The sequence below is a fragment of the Excalfactoria chinensis genome, chromosome 14 (genome assembly GCF_039878825.1).
Source record: "Excalfactoria chinensis isolate bCotChi1 chromosome 14, bCotChi1.hap2, whole genome shotgun sequence".
Taxonomy (NCBI): Eukaryota; Metazoa; Chordata; class Aves; order Galliformes; family Phasianidae; genus Excalfactoria; species Excalfactoria chinensis.
The window spans coordinates 9515015-9533659 of record NC_092838.1 but is presented as its reverse complement, the minus strand read 5'-3'; the positions used below and the strand labels follow the sequence as shown (position 1 = coordinate 9533659).

The following is an 18645-nucleotide window of genomic DNA, read 5'->3' as shown; positions in this document are numbered from 1 at the left end:
ATTATTTCCTGGGGTTCTACAAAGTATCACTGGCTTGGCTGAGCAGAAGAGTTGTAGCATTTTAATCTGGATGTTGTAACCAGTAGGGCATACACTATCCATACACACGCTATCGCTGTAAAGACTGTGATCTTTATTAGATAGGTAATACAAATAACTGTGTGGGAACATATCCATATGGAAGGACGAAACAATGCAATGCAAGCTAAACGGGCCCATGCACGTGCACCCCCTCACATTAAAGTACGTGTTTAAAGACTGGTTTTTAATCTCACACCTCCGTGTACGCGAAACGAGCTTCGGTCGTGTCTCTGCAGAAGGCTGCAGCTCTCAGCGCCGTGCAGCAATTAAAAAGGCCGTCCTGGGCTTTGTGCGAGGGCCCGAAGGGGCAATGCGAGGTGGGCGGACAGGCCGGGGAAGGCTGAGGGGGCTCCGTAGGTAGCGGGGCTCCCAGCAGCGCCTCGCCAGCCTCCGGGGAGCGACTCAACGCGCGGAGCCCGCACGAAGCGCCTCTCACGGAGCCTCGGCACCTGCCCAAGTAACGGCGCTCCTCGCCCGGCGGTGACCGCTCGGTGCCTGCAGGCGGCGCAGCACCCCCGGCGCTGCCCTGAGCCCGCAGCCCGGCGAGCCCCCGCCCCGCGCTATAAACCGCGGCGGTACCCGGCCCGGCCCGGCCGGCGGGACTCGGGGGGAGAGGCTGGGGAAGGCGGCGGGGCCCGGCCCGGCTCCCGCTCCGCCCCGTCCTTCCCCCCTCCCGCCCCGCCGGCTCCGCCCCGGAGGCCGGCACGCTGGCTCGCTCCCTGCCTGGGAACATGGCCGAAGTCGGGGAGGACAGCAGCGGGGCGCGGGCTCTGCTGGCGCTGCGCTCGGCGCCCTGCAGCCCCGCCGCCGCGCCCCCTCCCGGGCCGCCGCCCCCGGCCGCGCCGCCCGCCCCCGGCCCGGTGCTGGCTCGGCTGCAGGGCCGCGAGTTCGAGTTCCTCATGCGGCAGCCGGCCGTCACCATAGGCCGCAACTCCTCGCAGGGCTCGGTGGACGTCAACATGGGCCACTCCAGCTTCATCTCCCGGCGGCACCTGCAGCTCAGCTTCCAGGAGCCGCACTTCTACCTGCGCTGCCTCGGCAAGAACGGAGTCTTCGTGGACGGCGCCTTCCAGCGCCGCGGCGGCCCGGCCCTGCAGCTCCCACCGCAGTGAGTGCCGCCGGTGCGGGTCGGGTCGGGCCGGGGGCGGCGGCCCTGCGGGGCTGTGGGCCGGGGGGGCGGCCGAGGCCTGCGGGGAGCGGGGCAGGGGGAGGGCCTGAGAGGGACAGCGAGGGTCCCTCCGGCCCGTGGAGAGCTGAGAAGGGCTGAGAGGGCCTCGTCTGCATAAGGAGCGATGGTGGTTCCTCCCTCTGAGGGTCTGCTGTTGAGGTTGGGGCCTTGAGGGCCTTCCCCAGCCCGCAGAGGAGGCGTTGGGGGCTGCCTTGTTGTGTGTGTCTGCTGGTGGGCCGTGGTGGTGGTGGTGGTGAGGGGGTCTGCTTGCTGAAGGCATCAGATCCACCTCAGTGTCTATAGGGGATGTCACCTTCCAGCCACCCGTGACCATAACAGGGGGTGTTATCAAGGCTGGGTTGCCATCTGGTTGAACCACGTCTGAGGAAGAAACGTGAGCTCCTCACCATAGGGTGCTCCTCCCCTGTGGTGCTTCTCCTGCACGCTGTTGCCAACAGGCTGGTGTCCAACTGGTGGCCCTTCAGGGATTCCCAGAAGATGAATGAGAGGGAAGGCTTTCCCCAGCGGGCTGAAACTTGCTACACCCAGGGTTTGATTTCCTAGGAAAAGTTTTAGTGGAAAAAGTTGGAGAACCGCTTTTGGCTGAGTGCATGTTTTAGGGCTGGCAAACTGTGTTGGGTGTCTATGGAGCAGAGGTGGTACTGCCCACCAAGGACCCCTGGCCAGCAGTGCCCCGGGTACCTTTGCTCCACTTAAAAGCACCAGAGGCTGCAGAGACATCCTTCTATTTTAAATAAGCTTTGTTGTTTGGGGGAAGGCCCAGGAAGAACGATTGAGGTCGCCGTTAATCTAGTTCTTCCTCTGAAAATATTGTTTATGGTTGCTGAGCACTGTCCAACTACTGCAGAGCTTTGCCCCGGAGGTGGCAGCGTGGTGGCAATGGGTGATGTAATTCCTGCGTGCATCCTTCGGGCCACGCTGGGCAGGCTGTGGCTGATGCACTCCGTAAGGGCAGGGGTGATGTTTCATTGTGTTCCGTGATGCTGTTGGCTGTTTGTATGAAACATCTGTTTCCATCCAGCAGCACTTGGCTCTGACGCTGCACACCTCCAGCACAAGGGTCCTGTACTTATCCCTCTCTCGCCAGCCTGTTGCTCAGGGGAGGGTTTTTTAATTACTCATTTCCTCTGCAGGCTGCTTCATTTTGTACTTAGTAATTTGGTTATAACTCCCTAGCTACTCGCTCTCCGAGGCATTTTAAGTTTGTAACGTGTTTCATTTTCTGAAAGAGATGTCCTTCGGTGTCAGTTTAATTAATCTTGCTTTGTAAAACAAGACCACCCAAAGCCCAGGGCAGCTGTGTTGCGTCGCTCCCTCTGGTTCTGGGTTTATTTGTGCAAGCTCTCCCCTCCCTGCCGTTCTGTTTCTTCACTTGGTTAATCATAAGCATTGTGCTCCTTCTCAAGCAGGGAGTTGGTTGCCTGCACACCCCTCCTTCCATTTGCTCTCCACTTCTGGAGTGGGAACAGCAGTTTTCCTTGTCCTTCGCTGTGCAAGAAAGTGTTTAATGCAGTTATGTACTCTGCACAGTAAGGCATCCTCTTCGCTCGGCCAGTGTTTGAAATACATAAATGAACTTGATGTGCTCCTCCCTTTCTGAGTTCTGGAGCAGAAAAATGTTTCGCACCGATCTGAAGGAATTTGCCCCCTTTCTTCAAGCAGGTAAACAACTCCTCGCCTTCCCCTGGCCTAGCAAGGGTTTGTAATCCAGACAGGAGGGGAAAAAAAGTCCTGTTGGAGCACAGGATTGAGCGAGGATTCAAACTGTTCTGTCTGCTTCTATCCCCACACATGTACCATCAGCTCCCTCCTCATTGCACCCTCAGCCCCACACACACCCATTGAGTGAGCAAACAAAGCACTGCTTGGTGTCATTTCTCTTCTGCAGAGTAGTCTGCGTGCTTGTTGCCAGCCAGCTAATATTGCCAAAATATGAGAGCGGGAGGGGAAAAAGAAAGTAGAAGTAAGTCTTAGTACACAGACTTTACAATTCCAGCTGTACTTTTATTCTGAGTATTATTTTGTGGTAACATTACAGCCACATCATCTCTATCTGCCAGTAGAATGCATGGTTCGTATTAAGTTTTAGAATATAATGGCTTCACCGTTTGCTGATTTAGGTGGAGGTCCTCATGATAATAATCTCTTAGAGCTGCTCATTTGAATAGCCATCCCTTTTCTTTTTGCTCTCCGTTGTTTGTAAGGATAGCAAAAGATCTGCCAAGTCCTGTTTCCTTTGTGTCAGTGCAGTTGCTGCTGTATTCTGCTATTACAAGCAAAGGAGTGATTGTGCATCATGAAATCATGGGTGGAAGCAGAGGGTTCCAGGAAAAAAAGCATCTTCCACATGTAATTCATGCTAAAATGTAAATCCTGGACTCACTCATTCCATTTCTGAGGTTTCCTCTTGCTTCACTCTTACAAAGCCTGTGTGCTAGAAGCCCTCTTCAGAGTTCGGAAGCAAACATTCCTCAAGGCGCTGCTGGGAGGGGCGGGGATGGGAGGAATAGGATGAGTTGGGGATGTTTCATTCTGAAGATTCCCCATGCTTCCCAAAAGCAGCCCCATTCTGAACCAAGGGCTTCAGAGAGGAGCTCTGCATTGCTTCCTGCATCTCCATCATGTGTTCTGTCATCTGCTGTGAGCAGGATCTCACTGCCGGGCAAGCGGATCGCCTTTCGCAGCTGTGTTATGGAAGATTATATTTCACAGATGTGATGACATAACTGTGGAGTATAATTAAGCAGTAATGACCAACAAGGAGGGCATTTCCTCGAGGTTAATGACAGCTAGAAACAAAGTGGGTGGAAAAGCAGAGGGCCGCAGTGCAGCCGAATGCCCCTTAATCTGTTTAATTAACGCGAGTGTCGCACTGCAGCAAGCGTTCAGATAAATCAAGATGAAATCATGGAAGCACTTACGTTAAGTGCTTAAATAAAATTAAGGGTTGCTAGAAGCTGTCCTTAGCTGTGCTAGTGGAAATCTGAGGAGAAATATCTGGGCTTACGTTAGAAACCTACGGACTATTGGTAGGGTGTGCTGTGATCTTTTTTTAAACTACCGATACAAGCTAAAGCTAATGCAGGAGTCATTACCCAAAGTAATTATTCTCATTTAAGACAATAATTGCTTCAGATGTACCATGTAATCAAGTGTTCACAGCATCATTCCAACACAGGATTTTTAATCTTTTCTTTGCCATCTTCAGAATGAACTCAGATTTTAGAAGTAACAATAACGAACTGGAGACTTCCAATAATTAAAGTGAGCGTTTTTCACCCCTAGAAGTGAGGGATCTGAGACAGAAGCTGGAAGCTGAGCTTGCTAACCTGAATTTTAAGCAGCTGTGGGTCAAGTTTTCAAATGCTCCTAAGTACAAAAGTCCTATTGACTAAAAACTGCAAATGTTGATTGAGCGTAGCCTGATAATGGCACTTGAGCTTTCTGAACTGGGGGCTCAATGGCTGGAAAATGGTGCTTGCCTGTGAATATTTCATGGGGTATTTGCTTGTGGCCTTTGTGCCTGTTCTGTGGCTTTGCAGTAGAACTATTAATGGAGCTGAAACTTTCTTATTTTTCGGCGTAAATTGATATTTTCAGTGCGAGGTTTTGGAGTGTTAAGAAGTTCTTAAGCTTGAAGTCCTCCTTGGGATTTAGGAAATGGAAGCAATGAATGGAGTAGTTCTTAAAGTGTAAAATGAATGGGAAGGAGATGTATGGCTATGTGGAGTTAAACTGCGGAGTTAAATATATATATGCATATCTGCTTATAGGCCCCATTATAAACTGGCAATGTAATGTACGTGTGACATTTTATTATGAACAGACTGTGTTATTTATAACGGGGTTTTCCTAGGTACTAACACTTGGCATATTTACACAGTCCAATGCTCAGAGCACATCTGAGGGTGCTGATCAGGAGAAATCCTATGTGTGTGTTAATCTCTGTGGCAGTGTGCAGCTCATATCATGCTGGGGCGTCGCGGCTGTCACTGCCACTGGGGTCTGCACCCAAGCAGGAACAGAGAGCTGAGCTCAGCAGTGCTCCATTCCCTTCCTCAGAGAGGTTGGGCAGTGCTGGCTGATAACTCAGGACACAGCTTAACATAAAAGCTGCCGTACTCCAGGAAAGTGGAGATGCATGCAGTGTTCGATGAGCTCAGCCCCCATTTCTTGCAGTGAGGCCGATGCTGTTGCAGTGTGTGCCCTGCAGCTCCGTGCCCAAAGAACTGCTGTGACCACATAACCACGAGCATGGCACCCGTTGTTTCTGAAGCACTCCGAGAACATCTCGGATAGTTCTGCTTCTTCAACATTGCATAATCCATGTTTGCAGCCTGGTGGTGGTTCTTTGTTCGAAATGCATCATTTGCTGTGCTGCAGCTGTGGTGGATGGTGGTTTTACTCCTGCTAGGAACTCTTTAAAGGTTTGCTATCTTAGTTCTTTATCTTACATTTTTCATGCTCTGATTTCAAAGACCTGAACGGGTTTTTTGTTGCACAGCAAGACTGCAATAAAGGCTTACTTTATTTTAATTACAGAATTTATCTCGAGCAATAACTCTTAGCTATGCAACTCAATTTGTCATGGCTTATGTTAAATGTTTAAGGAAAGCTTCTCATTACATGAAACCAGCACTCGATTTGTTGATTCAAAAATAGCAGAGCTGTAAGTCAGGCTGTGAATATAAACCAGCACCATGCAAACTCACTGCATAGCTCCCTACTGTATTCCTTTAAACCAAATTCAGTTTGGCTTAGCTGACGTGTTGACTATGAAAAGATGGATCTAAGCAGAACGTGCCACACTTGTCTTGTGCGTTCTTGTGCAGAGCCTCAGCTCTGAAGGCTTAAATGTGGATTCACGTTGTGCTGGGGGAACGCTGTGCTAACAGCTTCTTGGTCATGACATGCATGCTCAGCTGACTGCGGGATTCTTCCAGTGAGTGCAGTTGCTGTATATAGAACTCAAGGGGATGAATGAGTCTGAGAGGTTTTGCTTTTACAGAAACTGGAAGAAAAATCATGAGATGTGTAGTAATTCACATCTCGGTTATTTTGGTGCAAACATCCTCGCTGCAAAGTTCCGGTTTTGACTTGAGGTAACAAATCATGTGCGTTGCGATCAAAAGAACATCTATTTTGTTTTCTTTCAGAAAATGGGCCACGCGGTCTTCTGCAGAGTAACTGAGTGTGTAAATGATGGCCGGATTGATGTGGTTGTTTTCTTTGCAAGCAAGCTCTTAGCAACTGTTCCCATTGCCATTTGTCATTGGGGTTGTTCTGTGGGATGCCAAATTCTCTTGCTTGGTGTTGCAGTTTCCTGGAGGAGTAAGTGTGGTAACAGGATGTTGGTAAAGAACAGGAAACTACTTGAATTCATTGCTTATGCCATACAAATAAAGGCTTATGACTGGCCTTTGTGTAGCAATGGCTGCTGTCTGCCATGGTCTGAAGTTCCTGCAGCTGGAGTGTTGGTTTGCTCTGAGGATGAGGGTGGTTGGGTACCCACAAAGCCACCGTGGGACCACCAGCACAAGGACATGGAGCTGGTGGAGCAGGTGCAGAGAAGAGCACGGAGATGCTCTGAGAGTAGAGCACCTCGGCAGTGGGAACAGGCTGAGAGCTGAGGTGTACAGCATGGGGAAGGGGACCTCCAGGGAGACCTCACTGCTGCCTTCCTCTGCCTAAAGGAGCTGATGAACAGCAAGAGAGTGACTTTTTACATGGTCTGATAGTGATGCAAGGGGGGAATGGTTTTAAACTAAACAAGGGGAGGTGTAGGTCAGATGTCAGTGCTCTGGTACAGCGGAGTGCAGATCCACCCTGAGAAATGGGGGAGAGGATTGCTTTGAGGGGATATTTGGTGCCCATCTGTAAGGTGAAGAGGCTGAAACAGTGTTTTGTCTTCTGAATGTGGGCTGTGAGATGACACCTTAATGTACTTCCAGATTATTTGGTTAATTGACTAATTGTGAGTGCAAATTACTGTAGAGTCTAAATGCATTTGTTCATTCCAGTGAATAACCCAGTATTAATCACGGAATGGCTTCTTTCAAGTATTTGTAACTCTTCCCTCTGCAGTGTTCTGCAGACTGCTTGTAATGAGGTGCAGCACTGGTGTCCCATAGGTAAAGGAGTGACAGTTTCTTTCCAGCTGTATTCCTTGTTTTCCTCATGCGGATGCAGTTGACTAACGCCTGCTCACTCTTGTCCATGAATGTTTCCTGCTGGTGATTTACATCTTTGGTTCCTTTAGAGCAGCTCAATAAAATGCATGTGTGCATTACTTTTGCATGACACTTAATTTTTACGAAATGCATATTTTATTGGATAGTAAAACATTTAAGGGTCTTAATGGCCTAATTAATAGTCTGTATCCACTTCTGTCTTGTGTATTTTGCTCCCCGTTCTATTCCTTCCTTCTTGTCCTCGTGCATTTTTTATCATGAAAATTTCAAGTAATCTTGAGAGAGCACTCTGTTAGAAGCCTGTTCTTTGAATATTCAGCAACTCTAAGTAAGATTTGATTGATAGTCCCTTCTCTCCCTCCCCAGTCTATTTTTAGTAGTTCAAAAAGGAGCTTAATTTCTTGGGCTGTCATTTGTTTTGTATGTGTGGGCTCCAATTTGTTTCGGTGTTTTTCTCCTTCCTTTCAGCATACTGGATAGGTAATTTTCCTGTTGCCTGCTGACATGTTGACAGCTGGGGAGAAATAAAGCAGAAACGAACTGGGAATTCTTCCTTAGCAGAGGGAGCGAAGATGGACAGCCTTTAGTTGTTATACATGCCGAGTGATTAGAATAGGAGGATAAATGGAAGAAAGCGCATTATTATCACTTACTAGAACACTCTTGAAGCCGTGTGTAAGTCTGTATCTTTCCATGTACAGGTAAAAATCCACTCCATCTTCTAGAGCAGAACAAAGAGACAAAATAACCCTCCAGAGTGCCATAGGCACAGTGGAAAAGGCATCCCTCCCCTCCCCTGAAATACATTGTAGTTGAGGGCTTTTTTTCTGCTTTGTGCTGCTTTGAAGAGAGACTTGGGAAGTCTTCCCATGCAAACCGGTTTAATCTTCAGTCTCCCTTAAGGCCACGTACAGAAGCTACCAGTGAGCACGACTGGACTCCCTGCAGAGCCAGTTTGTGCACTTGCTGAAGGAATTGCTCTTGAGCAACTGAAGGCCTTTCCTCTCTCCGGGGCATAAGAACCATAGACTCAGAAATGCTCCAACTCTGGAGCGTGTGGGAGGAGAAAGGACAAGACACACAAGGCAAATTTGGCTTCCGCCTGACAGGTAGACCAGAAATGGTTTTGCTTTTCATATTCAGTTTGAGGTGTAGCTCAAACAAGTAAGTGTCAGCTCTTGGTGTGGGAGATATGCCAACTGCTAGGTAGTTATTGATCTTTTTTTTGGATTATTTCATGGCTTGCGTAAGATGCTGTCTCTTGGGTTGGCTGCCTGCCTGCCATGTGTACGGGGGTGTTGGTTGTCAACAAGGCCGGCAATTGGGTGGCTTTGCCACCTTCTGTCCTGTCCCTTTGGCTGTGGAACTATGAGCTCAGCAAGGTGAGACAAACTGTAATGAAGCTGGCTTTGCCCAGGCAATGCTTGCAGAGGAGGTCAAAAAGCCAAAGCAAGCTGTGCTGCTAATGCTCTTCTGATTGGAATATTAAGGCAAGCACTGATGTTTCCTTCAAGTGTAGGAGTTCTTAGGAGAATATTCCTTATGTGCTCTGCTTCGAGAAAATTGCTGCTAACGTGTTTTTTATAAGCAAGGTGTATACAAACCAGCTGTTAGAAATAGGTGCAGTCACTTACTCTGGACTTGAGCATGGTCATTTTACACCGGTGTGTCCCAGATCAGCAATTTGCTGCCAGATGACCCTCAAGATGAACCTGGGAAATGCTTCTTTCTTGCACAGTGATTCCATATCTGAGGTAAGATGAGCGCACCAAATGGAAGTGTTTCCCTAGGTCTGTATGCTGTGTGGAAGTGAGGGAGGGACGGACATTAGGGTATGCCAGCAATACGGGAAATTGACTCTCAGAAATGTCCTAATTTAAAGGTAATGGCACCATTGTGGAGGCAGCTGGCATGTGGACTGTCACTGTGCGTGTGTCATTGTCACTTCACTTGGTGAAGCTCTTTGCATGGAAGCAACTCCTCAGTACGTTCATATGTGCTGGTAGGATTTAAAATACTTGAATTTGGGGATTATTTTAAAATGTTTGCCATCTTAGCCATGTCCTGCAAGGTGTCTGTCCCAAGGCAGTCCGGTCTGCCTTTGCCTGAGGGTAAAATCACAGCAAGATGAATTTCTTTTCTACTTCTTTAATAGGAAGATTTTGTCTTAAAATGTGCTTGGGATCCTCTTCTAACCTTCAGTTTCTATGTCAGCATCGTGGAGGCTGCAGGTGGGCGTCACTTTGTAGATGCGTGTGAGAGATGCCTTGTGTTGCCCCAAATGCTCCTTTGGCTCTGAGTTCAAAAGATGCCAGCTTTTGAAACATCTAAACTACCCTCACAGCAGCTTTTAAAACAGTAATCCTGTCTTCCTCTGCTGGGCATTGAATGAGTTGTGAAATGTCTTTGGAGGGAGCAGAACGGACTGGAACGAGCATTCTGCAAAGTCTGAGTCCATATGGGTCGTTTTTTATAATGTACATAAATAGTACATTAGCTCTCTCCAAATCACTTTCTAAATGAGCTGAACCAGCCTCGAAGGAAAATACATCACAGTCACACTCTGTGTTAGAGCCCTCCTAGAGTCTGATTGAATTCAAAGGTTAGCAGCATCCCACACAAGTTTTTTTCTGGCGTATATGTGTGGGAATTAAGGCCTTTGACTGAGCTTTACCGAGGTGATTTTGTTTTGCACAGCTTTGGCTAATATGTTTGTAGGTAGCTCTTAGCTTTGGAAGCAAGTCTCCTCGGTGGCTTGGGGGAGCTTTCAAGGAGACCAGCTGGCTCCTTGAAGGAGAGCCCTCCGGTGATGAATGGCCCATTAGAAGCAAGTTGATGACATTGCAAATGAGATTTACATGAGAATCAAACTGCTGTCGTGGATTCAACAAAGATGCTGAAACAAGTGCCTCTTTCCCTGGTGGCTATTAAGCCATCTTATGCCCTGATTGTTTTAGGTGGCCGATTTCTCCTTTGCCGGGGTATAGAAATAGTTGAATTCATATAGCAATAAAGAAGCAGCTGTCAGGTAGGAGAAGGGGTTTGGACAGAGCCGCACGTGGCCGCATTTCTGTAGCAAACTGGAAATTCCCCAGCATCGAGGCAAGCCTTAAGATGCTTGGTGTTGAGTTAGGTATGGAAATGAATAACGGCATGGCTGTAGGGTCCAGCCCTGGCACTGCCGCCTGTTCCACGTGTCACTGCTTTGTGATTGCTACTTATTGAATGCAGAACTCTTTGTAGAGGCTGTTGGAGGGAAGTTCCCCAAAGCGTGGGTGCAGGTGGGGCTTTTTTTTTGGTGCAGGGGTAGGTGATAATTGTGGTTTATGATTGAGGGAGAAACGTACTTAGTTGAGTGTTTCTGCCAAGATGGGTGAAGGAGGAAAATAGTGAATATTGACCTTTTCAATTTTAACCAAAATCAGGCTTAGAAGGTTGCTCAGAAGGGCTCTCCAGTTTCAAAGAAGCAAGGAAGAAGTGAGAGATGCTGGCAGTGGCCGTGCTCTGCTGAGTCACTTCTTGTGGTCTCTGATGTGGTACAATTGAGGCCAGACTCCTCTTATCTTCAGGGCTGTCGTGGATGGGGAAAACTCAGCCCATGATGAATGGGGAGTAGCAGAAACAGTGCGTGGGTGAAGGTGTGCTACGGGGTGCTCGTTGTGACTGTAACGTCTTCAGAAAGCCAACTGCTGTCAGTCTGGGTGCTCACCGACAGCAGCTGTGCTCTGAGAGCCCACAGCTACCTCGTGCTGTGTGTGGGTGTCCTCAGCCATCAGGGCTGGGAGCTGTGCTGTGGATCTGAGGGACTCTGTGGGGGCTCAGTATTCCTACAAGAATGCCTCTGAGACCTTGGAAAGCACAACTTGCTCCTGATCCTGAGACCTGGCATGGCGTCTGGCATGGAAATCTGATGGCAGAGAGCAGAACATAAATAGGTGCTGTCCTGCCCTATGCCATACAAGCTGTCCTTCATGTCTGGAGTTAACCCAGTGGGACAGTGTGTTACAATAGGGAAGGGTGAAATAGCCCGATTTGCCACTGTGCTGCTGTGCATCAGTTTTTCTTCTTTGTTTTTAATTGCCAGCTGCTGTCAAGCACATTTAAAGAATATCTATCTTCAGAATGTGAGAGGGTTTTTATTCTGCTTCTGTCATTCTGCCAATTGATCTGTGCTTAGCTTTGTCTAATGGGTGTTATCTGATAGGGCTGGGGGGTTGTTTTTGCTTTGGCTTTTCTTTTTCCATTGAAAAATCACACCGGAATCTAAAATAGATCAGCCCAAAACTGAATGCTAGGGCAAGATAAATGTCTCTAATGCTGTCAGAGCAAAACACCTTTGAAATGAATTTGTGTCCCCAGAAAATGCCCCAGCATTGGAGAACGATCGATCCTGCCTGTGTTGGTTGTTCTGCTGCTGGCACGTGCAGTGAGCAGGAGGAGAGGAGTTAATTTTAGCTTGATTAGCAGCACAGAAGGGAATCAAGATGACTGTGTTGGAGATGGCAGTGGGATGAGATCAATGATGGCAGTTTACTTTTAATACCTCTAAGTGGGTGTTCTCAGCAATTTGGGTTTTCTTTTTTCTTTTTTTTTTTTCCCTTCAATTTCTTTCTAAGAGAACCAAGAATATTAATGCATTTAGTCCTTGAAAACCTCCTGTGGTCGCAGTTCTGTGTGCTTTAATGTTGCATGATGGTTGTTTAAATGAATGCCAGGTGCTTGCATCCCATTCCTCAGCAGTTTCCTGCTCAGTGCCGTTCTCTGGTTCAGCAGCACGGATCAGGCTCCTTGCTTTTCTCCTACTCACCTTTGTTTATGTGCTGGAGCGTGTTCAAAACTGTTTATGATTAAACATTGCTCAAACAGGCAGGTTGAGATTTATCGGCGTAAAGGAGGCTGGGAGGAGGGAGTGGTTGGCTGGTCATCTGTGTTTATTTCCAGCTGCAGGTGATGTTATTGACGCGGCACACGTGTCTGCTGGCGGCGGTGGATCAGACTGGCTGCAGTGTGGTGACACAGGACTGATAGCTGTGGGCACTGCCTTCTGTGTAGGGTGCATCCAAAGCTCCAGTGAGGCTGTGCATGCTGCTGGTGGACTCCTTCCTCTTGAGCTTGGGGCTCTGAGGTCACCTTGCTGCTTTAGGAACCCTGAGCTGGCTCTGGGTGGGAGAGGCTTTCAAAGATCCAAGGCTTTAAAACATGACCCATGTGAGTTTTAAGTTTAAGACTTATTCTGGGCACGTAGCCTTTTAAAAGGTAATGCTGGTGTATAAGTGGCTCAAAACACAAGGAGGATAGGTGACTTTAAATGAAAATTCAGAAATTACAAAGTTAGAGGTGAGTTTGTGAAAGCCATCCACCTTTCTTTGAAGCTGAAATGCTGTTCCCTAGCTTCTTTGCTAGCACGGATACTGATAGTTTTCAGGCTTTTTAAAATCAAAAGTGTGATACTGTTAGTACCCTCAGTGTAATCTGCCTAACATGGAAAGGGATTTCTGCAGTTAGGAGGCTGGATGATGAAAGAGATGTTGTCCCTCCCCCCACAGTGTTGCACATAATTTACATTTTCTCTGAAGATCAAATATTTATTAGTTGGTGAAGAAATGGCTTCGATGGGATCTAGCCCTCTACAGGCTGGAATACGTGATGGTAGCAGCAGCAGTGTGTAGAGCCCTTGTGTGACATGCAGCTCCTTAACTACCCTTTATTTTTATGTATACAATCACACACACAACAAAACAACATAATAGGTTTGCTGTGTGTTACAGATCGTATCAGTCATCTGCTGTGCTGATAGCGAAACTTTCTGGTGCTGGCAGCCAGCCCCATCTAAACAGAAGTGCTGCCTGCTGCTGCTGCCAGCCAGCCTTGGTGGGAAGCTCATACGTTGCAAAGTGGTGCTGTTGCTTATTTTCCTCCACTGTTTTTGCACTGGGAGGCACCTCATTGATGGGAGATTTTAGCTGACGAGTGTGGTGGTGCTGGGGTAGGACGTGGCTGACCATATGACATGCACAGGAAAGGAGTTTGCTGTACCTTAGCAGTTTGCTCAGAGATGTGAGGTTGTTTACAGTGAGGAGTACACAGGAACAGAGCAGCCTCTGTGGCTGGGAGAAGCGGGGCCAGAATTCACCTTCCAGAGACGTTAAAAATAATAAAACCTTCCACCAGTACTGATTAAAATACAGCTGTGACTGTTAGCGCCGTGGATTCATTTAAGTTGGTATAATGTCACATCCAATATTTGTGGGTGCAGGTAGGATGGATGTGCCTGCATGTTAGCACTGGCTCAGAGCAGTCAGCCCTCCCAGTGCTGCAGGCTGGCTGCACGCAGCTCATCTCACTTTGTACTGCTGAGCTGCAGCCTACTGTTTGTAGAATGGGAGGGGAAGAGGATTTCACCTTCTGATAGCAAGCCCTGTGCCCGGTGCTGCCCATTTGGAGTGAATGGCATAGTTTGAAGCTGACTTCAATGTTTTGAAATGTGAAACTGAGCGAGGAACAGTTATAGCATCTCCTCTTTGTTTCTCCGTTCCTGATGGTTAGGCACCCAGGAACTGCTGTTGTGTGACGGGTACTTAACAAGGCTGGCTGCATGGTGGGCTTTCACTGAGTCACTGACCCAAGCACCAAAAAGCTGCCTTAATGGGATTTGTTATTAAAGCTTGTTAATTATACTCTTCAGACTATACCAGGGCTTGATTTGTGCGAACATCCTACCTATCTGTAATCAGTTAGATTAAGATAACCACTTACATTAAACTTAATCCACATTTTGATTGTTTTATGTGTGTTCATATTTAGTTGTTATTTCTGTTTTGTTTTTAAAACCACGAATTCATCCCCAGTCGGGTGAGGGCTGACTGGTGCTCCACTGAGTTCAAAGAGAAGAAGTGGTAGTGACTGCTTTTCAAGAATATCCTTCAGCTTTTTTGCAGGCATTGAAGTGCATGAAAAGCCATTCCCAGCTGGCTTACAGGAGCTTCTGCTGGAGGAGTTTCAGAAAGGTCAGGTCTTGGAACTGCAGACTCCTCCTTTGTGTTCCGATAGCCTTGTGGAGGAGATGGCAGCTGCTTCAGGTAGATATTTTCAGTACTGGAGTCAGCAGCTTTGCTGTGAGACCTGTGCTGAAGTGCTGGGGATGGTTTGATCTGGAAAAGACCCATCCATAAGGTGAGCTCCCCAGGCTGGTTGGTGGTGGTTCCAGAGGGATCCCTCTGCTGCCCTCTGTTCCATGATGGATGTACCCTTCCTGTTTTCTTACTGAATTTACTCCCTGTATTTCAGTACACTCAAGCAAACAAAAAAGCAACTGCAATACCTTAAGGTTTTTTTTCCTTTTCTGCACTGTTCAGAAACAGAAGGTCGTGGGTCCCTTCCAACTCCAGATATTCTTCAATTACAGGAATCTGTGAATCTTGAAGTAAAGCTGTTCTTGACATCTCAAATAATTTTCAAATAGTAAAATCTGAATGTTATTAAAGAGAATGTGAAAATAAAAATATACCTCTTGATTCTGCACTATCAACTCTCCGGTGCAGAACAACTTCATGTGTTCTCACTTGAAAAATTAGCTGCTATTGTTTTGACAGTGTCGGTGCTGGTTTTGTCAGTTTGCTTTGTGACAGCAATTAAAAGATTTGCTAGAGAGCCTCTAAGAGCTTGTAGGGAAGCTGTGCAGGATAAGTGATTGTTTTCTCAAGTTGCACAGCATGGTGCTTTGGTGGAAGCTCTCCTGACAACATCGAGTTGTTTGAACCTCACATAAAAAAAAAAAAAAAGCAAGCTATTTTCTGCATGCTTTTAAAGAAAATATATGTGAACTTAAAGCAGCATTTTGATGGGAGCTGGGCTCCTGCTATCTCTTCCTTTTCAACCTTCCTGTTCAGCCCTGGGGTGCTGTGTTCTCTCCCACCTGCCTGGATGCGCTCCATGCGCTGCTGCTCTGAGCTGTGCAGTGCCCCAGGTGGGATGGGATGCCTGCAGGATCAGGAGAGGAGGAATTTGTGTGTGTGGCTGCGTGTGCTGCTGCAGGGACAGGAATCCCGGAGTTGGCCCCAACTTTTTGTCAACACTGCGTTCTTCAAAGGAGATGGGTGAAATCCCAGTTTGAGCATCTGCCTGTGTGCGGCAGGGAGCCTTGGTGCACAAAGGGAAGCCCTTTGTGTCTGAGCTTGATAGAAACACTCATTGCAGCTCCTTCGTTTGGTGCTTCTAAGAGATGTAGCTATGCATCAGTTGTGGTTTTGCCTGATGCTGCTGGTAGTGTTTGTTTTAAATAGATGCGCTTGCCTGCACATGTTCTTTGCCCACTTGAAATCTTGTCTGGCTGTGTTGAAGCCTCATTCCAGGTATGATGATATGCAGTGTTAGGCAAATCCTAGTGTGACCTGTGGTAGCTCTCATGAAGGCACAAACCCTTCACTGTGTGTGCAGTTCCAGCTAAGTGGTGGCAAGAAGCACCACGCTATGCAGGCAGCAAGTATCAACCTTAACTATTTTTTATGCACTGTCCTTTCTCAGCTCTCTGTCTCACTGTTCTGCTTCTCTCAAGAACTGTGACCTCTCAGTTTCAGAACCTTTTGAAAATGTCCAGCCTCAAAACATCAGCATGATAGCTGGTCGGATTTCCCTGATAAAGAGCAGAGCTTTTCTCATAAAGAATCGTATTTTCTTTTCAGAAAGGAGAAGGCAAAGTTTGGATCACGTGATACTTAATTCAGAGTCTGTGGTTACGTGCACTTTTCTTAACAACCTAACACAAAACTACAGCAGTTCTTCTGGTACTTCCTTCTTTCCTTCCTCCTTGGGATTTCCATCCCTGTTTTCATAGCTCACTTGTGCTGGGCTCATGCTGCCATGTGGTAGGCAAGGCCAAGGCACTGGGCTGCCTGACAGTGTTCTCCAACCAGAAGAGAAACACATTACATCAGTTGAGCAGTTGTTTGCGTGGTGCTATTGGCGCAAGGGGCGATGTTAAGAGGAAGTGGTTGAGGGAAAAGAAAGTGCCTCTTACAGCATAGGAGCAGACTGGATTGTGTTAAAGTAAAACTGCAAGAGATTGAGTGGCTTGATGGGTGTATCTGCAATGCTCAGCATGATGGATATAAAATAAATATAAAGGGATTGTGCTGGAGCATGCAAGGTGAGTGAGTGGTAAGCTCAGAATGATTGCTAAGCTGGAAACCAACCTTCCTGTATCTAAGCTCATGTTGTACCCTACGGAATAGCTGAGACTGAGCACTTCAATGGGTTGTTCCATCTTTGTGGTGGTTATAGAGATTGCAGGTAAGCTGCATGCGTTCTGGCCTCAGTTTTCCTTTGGTTATGTTCAGAAGTCACCATTACTGGTTTTCAGCCTCTTGTTAAGTGGCAGTGGGCAGCAGTAGAAGTGTGTTTGCAGAGGGCTCTGCAGTAACTCCTCACCTCGTGTCTGCACTGAGTCTCTTTGTTCCTGGAGGAGCAAATACACTGAAGTGTTCGCATGGCCTTCATCAGGGAGCTGAGGATTCTGAGCTTCACCATTGACTTACAGACCCTTCACTCATCTCTTCATAAAAGCAACAGATTATTATACTGAAAATCACAGATATTTCTCTGGACTTTGTGGGTTAGATTTTAATGGGATTTCTGTGTTAAATCTGGTCAGATCAGGAATGCAATTGAAAGAGAAATAGCAAATGCTGAAAATCTCATTACTTTAGGACTGCAGTAGCCTCTAGAATGAACGAAGCACTCTTAAAAACCCAGCAGCTGTGCTGCCCGTGTCTCTCTGCCTAAAGAGATGTGTAAAGAAAGCAAATAGAATGACTTGAAATTGCCATGGTGACAGGTACATGCCTGCTCTGTGATGTGTATTTAGACTTAAGGGAATAAAATGGATTTGTTTTCACTCTTCCAGAACTCCTGTAGCCTCGGTGCAATTAACTTGTTCGTTTGGAATGCAAGCAGTGCTACCTGAGGAGATGTTACAGCAGGATTCTTACAGGTCTTGCTTACAAAGTGTTACTTAAAATATAAAATCTGGGGTGGGGAGGGGAACAGGAAATGCTGGATGATTTTATTACTATTATTTCATTATAAAGGAAGGGTGAGTAGTGCATAATCTCCCGTGACAGCTTAGACAGCTTTGCAGAGCTGCTTGTTTGGTTTCATGACGTTCCTTCCAAACGTTCATTGTCATTCACTTTCAACTGGAAGGTGATTTTATTGCTCTCACTTTTGCCTTCCTTGCTGCTTCAGACAGCTGCGGTTCAAATGAAGGTTCAGACCTTCATCTTGAGCATGATCTTTCCAATGACTATTCCTATCAGGGACTACAGGGTTAGCTTATTTTTATGAAAGATAGAAATTGGTTTAGTTTGTTCCACAAACTAAAATGTAAACAGGGAGAGGAATCATTCTGAGCTTTTTACAGTTGGGTTTTGTTTTGGGCTGGATACTACAGTTGGCTTTGGAAAAGCTGCAGCTCTGCAAAGCACTGGCTGGGCTCAGCGTGGTCCCAGAGGAGCACCACGAAGCAGCAGTCCTCAGCCAGCAGCTCACAGCTCTACTGTTGTGCAGCAGTCATTGCAATTAGTGCACCTTGCTTCTGTAGACATGTCAATGAGAGGTGGCAGTTCTTATGTTTGGTAGTTGGCCTTGCTGTCCATAGGCACATCTTTGGTGCTCAGTTACCTGGTTAGGTTAGTGAAACAAACCCTTACCTCCTAAACAAATTTAGTTTGATATTGGATAGACTTTCCCAGCGAGTCTTTCATATTTTCTATGGATCCTCATTCGAGACTGCTTGAAAGCATCACACAAATAGGGATTGTGTTTATATGACTTACTGGGAACTTCAGTTTCATAGATGCAAGCACATTGCTTTTCTCATAACTGATGACAAAAGGGAGCTGTAACCAGAGCTAATGGGCGCATCTCTATAGGGGCTGCCCCATACACTATGTGCACTGATCATGACCTGAAATGTTCATGCTTACCCCACACATTGCCCAAAGGGTGAGATGTATCTGTCTTGCCTCCTGGTAAAATGGAGTCCTTTGCAATAACTGGCAGTGCTAATGGTTTACAGAGATGGCTGAAGGCAGATTCTCACTTAAGCTGAGAAACACAGCATGTCTTTGGGACTTCATGCATGGAAATAAATTTATTCTGGGTGAACTCTATGCACTTGATAGGAAC

General features: G+C 47.1%; 1 protein-coding gene across 3 annotated transcripts in view; it reads left to right on the top strand.

The window, feature by feature from the left end:
- Positions 1-292: 292 nt before the first annotated feature.
- FOXK1 (forkhead box K1) overlaps positions 293-18645 on the top strand; it is a 50410-nt gene continuing 32057 nt past the window's right edge. For all 3 annotated transcript variants that reach the window (XR_011905282.1, XM_072349223.1, XM_072349222.1), the window contains exon 1: positions 293-1189. Coding sequence is in view for 2 of the 3 variants with exons in the window: in XM_072349223.1 (XP_072205324.1) it covers positions 813-1189 (377 nt within the window). In the remaining variant the exon portion in view is untranslated. The remainder of the gene's footprint in view (positions 1190-18645) is intronic.